Source organism: Empidonax traillii, unplaced genomic scaffold, assembly GCF_003031625.1.
Source record: "Empidonax traillii isolate 1590-97213 ecotype Southwest subspecies unplaced genomic scaffold, ASM303162v1 scaffold1839:size67204, whole genome shotgun sequence".
NCBI lineage: Eukaryota > Metazoa > Chordata > Aves > Passeriformes > Tyrannidae > Empidonax > Empidonax traillii.
This window is the reverse complement of record NW_020957032.1, coordinates 48,450-53,705: the sequence shown is the minus strand read 5'-3', so window position 1 is coordinate 53,705 and position 5,256 is coordinate 48,450. Positions and strand designations below refer to the sequence as shown.

Below are 5,256 nucleotides of genomic sequence, written 5' to 3'. Positions count from 1 at the left end.
TCATTTTTAGTCCACGTGGTTCCAAGTACTAGAAAAAATACTTTCAAATTATACTAAAAATACCGAGAAAGTGAGAGCGTTATTTTGAATTCTAACAAGTCAAAAGCATAGTAAGGAGGGAAAATATTTTCATTCTCTGCTCTCCTATTCCATTTCCACATGGACCATCAGCAACTATTGTGTAAATCATTATTTTCCTCCTTTTCAGTTTCATTGTTGCAGTAGGCAGAACGGGGTGAGCAGTAACATTCCCTGTTTAAAAAGTGCTATTAACCATGTCAAACATTCTTGGATATATTTCACCACTGGGGAAGGAACACTTCTAAGTCAGCCCTGAGGGACTCTGTTTTGCATAATGTGTCTGCAGCAGGTGGGTTAAGGAAGGCATGTTAGCAGTTCTTGTTCATGACACTGGAGGCCAGTCCAGAGGTGGAGGGGATCCTGAGGGGCAGCCATGGCCTGCTCATGACATACAGCTTAACCAAGGTAACCCTATTTGAATGTTTTTTCTTCAGAGTGATAAGTGTTCATTTCAGAGTAATAGCCTATTGTCATCATTTCAGCACATCATACCTTGTTGATCTGAAATGGCATTTCTGTGGTTCTCTCTTTGTTGAACTGCTTTTCCCAGTTGCCTTTGAAATAGATGGCATTCACCAACACAAGTCTGGTCAGGGAATCAAGAACCCCCTCTGCCAACAGGTTCTGAATTTTACCTTTAGGAGACAGACAGACAACATTTATTGTCGGACACATATCTAATTACTATCCACTAGACTACTGACCCTGCAATTAGCACATAAGAGAGAAGAGAAGAGAACTATGTACCACACACAGCAAGAGCTCAACAGCTGGATTGTTCAAATTCACAACCTTCTATCTGGAAACAGCTGTTTACCCAAGCCAAGGCTACCATGAAATACAAGAGGGCGCTTTGCAAAGCACTCACCTTCAGTCCTTTCCTCTACCCAGCCATTTATTTGTTTTCTGGAATCCTCCCACGCATGTATGAAGTCAGTCGGTTCCAGTCCAGCATGGTAGGATTTCTGACTCGACTCTATAAATGACTAACAGGGATATGCTCAACAGATTTGCAGCAACAGATTTTACTCTCATTCAGATGCAGATGTTTCCTAAATACACCAAGAAAATCTGCACACTTTCCTCCCCCAGCATCATATACAACAATTAATGTTCTGGCTGACACGTTTGTATGAGGGCATATAGCACCTATCTGAACTAGGAATGTCCTCTGTATGGTTTTAAGTCAAATGTCCTATTTACTACGCTACAAACTTCTATGTAACTTCCCTGAGAAATGAAGTGGTTACTTTTTTTGTTGTTTTTACTTTATGCTTCAGTCAGATTAAATATGATTTGTTTATAAGACTTTTGCTAAGAGATACATCATCCATTTGTCCCACAGCCAAAAGCATTAGTGGATCACAAAACTCGGACAATGGAGAGACGGACAGATTTTACCCTACTTTGCAACATTCAGGGTATCTGAACAGAGATTCTCCACCAAGTTCAGATACCAAGCTCTGGCATTATCTATTGCATTGCTGGTTCTCAGCTCAGAGAATTCGGAAAGCAGAGCCCAAAGCCTGCCTTTGACCTCCACAGGAAATAGATAGCAAGTACATTATGCCAAGAAACGCCACACATTTAATGGTGACTTACTGAGAGAAACTCAAACGTCTTTTCCCCATAAAGCCGGTTTGCAGTTCTCAGGATGTATTTGGTGTTTGGATCGTTAATTTGAGAGAGAAGGGCTTGATACCCATTGTGAGCATCCTCAGATTTCTTCAGAGAAAGCACCTGCACAAAGACAACGTCTTCAGTGGTTGCACAGGTAATAAATTAGGGAGCAGAAGAGTCAGCAGTATGGAGTTTTCCTCCCTTGGGTCAAACACTGGAGGATTACAGAATGGCTGCAGTGGGAAGGGACCTCTGGAGACCAGAGTACAGCCCCCTGCCCAACTCGCAAAATCTACAGCCAGCGGCCAAGGACTGTGTCCAGATAGACTCTGAATAACTCCAATATGGCAAAAATATGATTTTTGAGAAAATTTAATAGATTTAAATAGTAACAATATAGGACTTTACACTCCTCTTTCACTTTGCAAAAGAGGCAAACATCATTACACGAATGATTGATTGTTCATTTCATACTGCCAATTCATACGTAAAACATATGCCAAGGGGTATTTGCCACCTGGGCAAGTTTAAAAAGAAAAAGTAAACCAAGGTGCAGCTACCACTGTGACATGTAGACAGCAGGGATTTTTTTTTTTTATATGCCTGACTACATTTTGAAAACATATATCATCTGACAATAATAGCAAACAAGAAAGCAGAAGGCGATATTACACATAGCTAGAGATTCATCAAATCAACAACAACAACAAAAAAGGAGGTACTTTTTAATTGCATATGGAAAAATCTGTCTCAAAAACAAAATGAAAAGAAAACCCCACACAACAAAACTGTGAAACCCAACAGAACCCTCTTAATTTCATACTGGACAAAGCTCCCCCTATAAAAACAATGAAAACACTTTCTGCTTACACACACACACCAAAGGAAGAGTTCTGTTCATACAGACCAGAGTTACAACCCTATCTTAGTAGAAGAGCACATCACAGAATATAAGACACGTCTGTTGCTCATATGCTCCCATCACATCCAATCCACTAAGTTTATTTATACCTACCTTTGTTATTTGGGCTTCGGTGTTACCTTTTGAACCCAGCAAAACCATAGACAAAGCAGAAGAAATACTAAAAGGGGAAAAGAACAGATTCTGCCCACTTTTCTTCTCACACAATTTTCTTAAGAGGTCCAGGGCAAAAGTGGTATTTGCTGCACAGAGGCTTTCCATGGTTCTGAGCCTGGGAGATAAAACAGAACCAGAATGGATCAAATTTACTTGAACACAAAAAGCTATTTCTCTCTTTTACATTTCCCAGCATAAACTAGCCAGCAAATATCACCATTAGGCTGGAAAATTATCACCTTACTACAGTACTGATGTGGTGGCACAAGCACCTTAAACCTCATACAACTCACTTGAGTTATTTTAGGGATCTACTGTCTGATTTTGTATTTCCATCCCATACCTATGTAATATTACATCTTTTGAGATCATCAGGCACAACGGGATTTTGTTCCGCACTTACCGATAGAAAGCTGTCCTCACTTCACTAAGAAAAGAATCTGCTTTTACACAAAAAACAGACCACAAAGTTAGACATGGGAAGGGCTGAAATACAAACTCTTACCTTCTCTAAGTCTATAGATCTTCAGCAGTACCTGCAGCTTACTCCGACGTGTGCACGCTGTGTTTAAAACAGCTGGGCTGGGAGAAGTCACCAGAATGAGTTGTCCTACAAGATAAAAAGGGAAAGAAAAAAAATTAATTCCGTCAGCATGACAGATTACTGCAATTTCCTACTGTTGTATAAAGAAAAAAATCAAAGTCCATTTCAGTTCCATTTTATTGCCTGCAACACGGAAACGCACACAATAAAAAACTTGGTGCCTGTCATCCTCATGGTCTGTGTAGGTAGGTAACCTGAGATTAAACCACACACCTATTAAAAGAGCAATAAATACTAGAAGGATGAGTTTACCACAGATAAGTATCACGAATCGTAAGATAGTGGCTGCTAGTAAATGTCTCTGTGTTTTGTTCTTCCCTTAAGGCAGGGCCTACTGTTGATATGTTGCCACAAAATACAAACCCAGCCCCTTATTGAAAGTACTGATTCATTATCTCAGACAACTAGGTGAAAAGTGCAAGTTTCTGCATGCATGATTTTCCACCCAAGAAAATTTCTCGCTAGGAGCTTCGCTATAAACAGTAGTAATGCTCTCCTCCTTCTCTTCTCCCATAACTGAAAACAACACCAAATGAACAAAAAAACCCAAACTCCAATTGCATGTGAGACTTGTAATTTATGTACTTTACAGCATAAGTAGGAGACACATAGTGGTCATGTTAGTTACAGTGAAAACCAGAATTTTTCTAATATCCCAATACCTGCAGATTACTAGCAATAAGGTTTTTTGACCTCCAGGTCAAAACACCCAGGAATAGTGACAGCAGCAAGCAGTTATTGTCTAGAAAGTTTCTGCAGGGCTTCCATGACAGGCAAGAATTTACAGACAAAAGGATGCAACTTATGCTTTTTGCATGCCTGAAAACCAGTGCATTTAATCAAATTGTAAGTAGTATTGCAACAGCTGGGACACATGGCTAGGAGTTATATCTGCACAGTTAACTCTGCTTTCTCTGCAGCTCAGGAATACAGTGTAACTACTGACATCCTTCCCATCAGAGCAGTTTTGGAGACAACACACAATGACTGCACTAAGTACATATTTGTCAATCAATTGTAAACTGCAGCAAAATCCTCGGTGATCAGAAGGTTTGCCAACAGCAACTCATTCCTCACTCTCGTCTCCTGGTGGGCTCTGCAGGTCAGCAGTAGGGCACTCGTGCTGATGCTCATTTCTGCATGCCTGGACCCTGTGTGCTCCTACCAGTACAAATTTGAAGCATCTTATCTCAGCAATCAACATCTATGCTTTAGGACAGTCTTTATGGACCAAAAGGCTGCATCTAGATCAGACAGCACACACTGCAATGCGAGGGCATGGGGGAACCCAGCCAGCGCAGGGTACAGCTCCTCTCCAGCCTGCAGCTTTCAAGAGACGTTTCCCACGAACACTATGACATGGATGACTGTCCAGCGTACAAGGACCCTTTCCCACCTTCTGTCAGCTGCCTCAGCCGACTGTTTCAAACACAGAATGGTTCCTAAGGGGAAAGCTCGGGGCGATGACGAGCATGCTGTGTCCATTTCCACAGAGAAAACTGCGTCTGCGCTACGGACGCCCTTTTTCCCACCCTCTGAACCAAAGTAATCTTCCTTAAGGAACAGGGCTTCATTTTAGAAGAGCTGGGAGCGATGTTAAACGATCTGCAGGGTAAGACCGCTGACAGTTCCTGGTAATGGCTCCTCCCAACACACCTGTCCTGGGGCAGGCGGTGGGATGCGTGCGATGACACAGCCCATCCCCGCCAGCTCTCGGCCTCTGCTCATAAGCGGGAGTGGAGAGAGGCAGGCAGGAGCCTGACACTGTCCCAGCAAGCTGAGGCACAAGAAGCCTAGGGTTTGGCACTCCCCGGGGCGAAGAGTCCCTCCTCCGCCCCCGCACGGCGCTGGGCACCGCAGGGGAGGCGTTTCA

The 5,256-nt window shown here is 42.5% G+C and overlaps 1 protein-coding gene across 2 annotated transcripts in view; it reads right to left on the bottom strand.

Moving 5' to 3' along the window:
• The window catches only part of LOC114071095 (serpin B6-like), an 8,351-nt gene extending 4,962 nt beyond the window's left edge, over positions 1-3,389 (bottom strand). For both annotated transcript variants that reach the window (XM_027908778.1, XM_027908776.1), the window contains exons 1-5: positions 3,279-3,389; positions 2,717-2,888; positions 1,684-1,821; positions 950-1,067; positions 574-716 (exon numbers count right to left, since the gene is read on the bottom strand). In XM_027908778.1, coding sequence (XP_027764579.1) covers positions 574-716; positions 950-1,067; positions 1,684-1,821; positions 2,717-2,884 — 567 coding nt within the window. In that variant the 5' untranslated portion in view covers positions 2,885-2,888; positions 3,279-3,389. The remainder of the gene's footprint in view (positions 1-573; positions 717-949; positions 1,068-1,683; positions 1,822-2,716; positions 2,889-3,278) is intronic.
• Between the last annotated feature and the right edge of the window lie 1,867 nt (positions 3,390-5,256).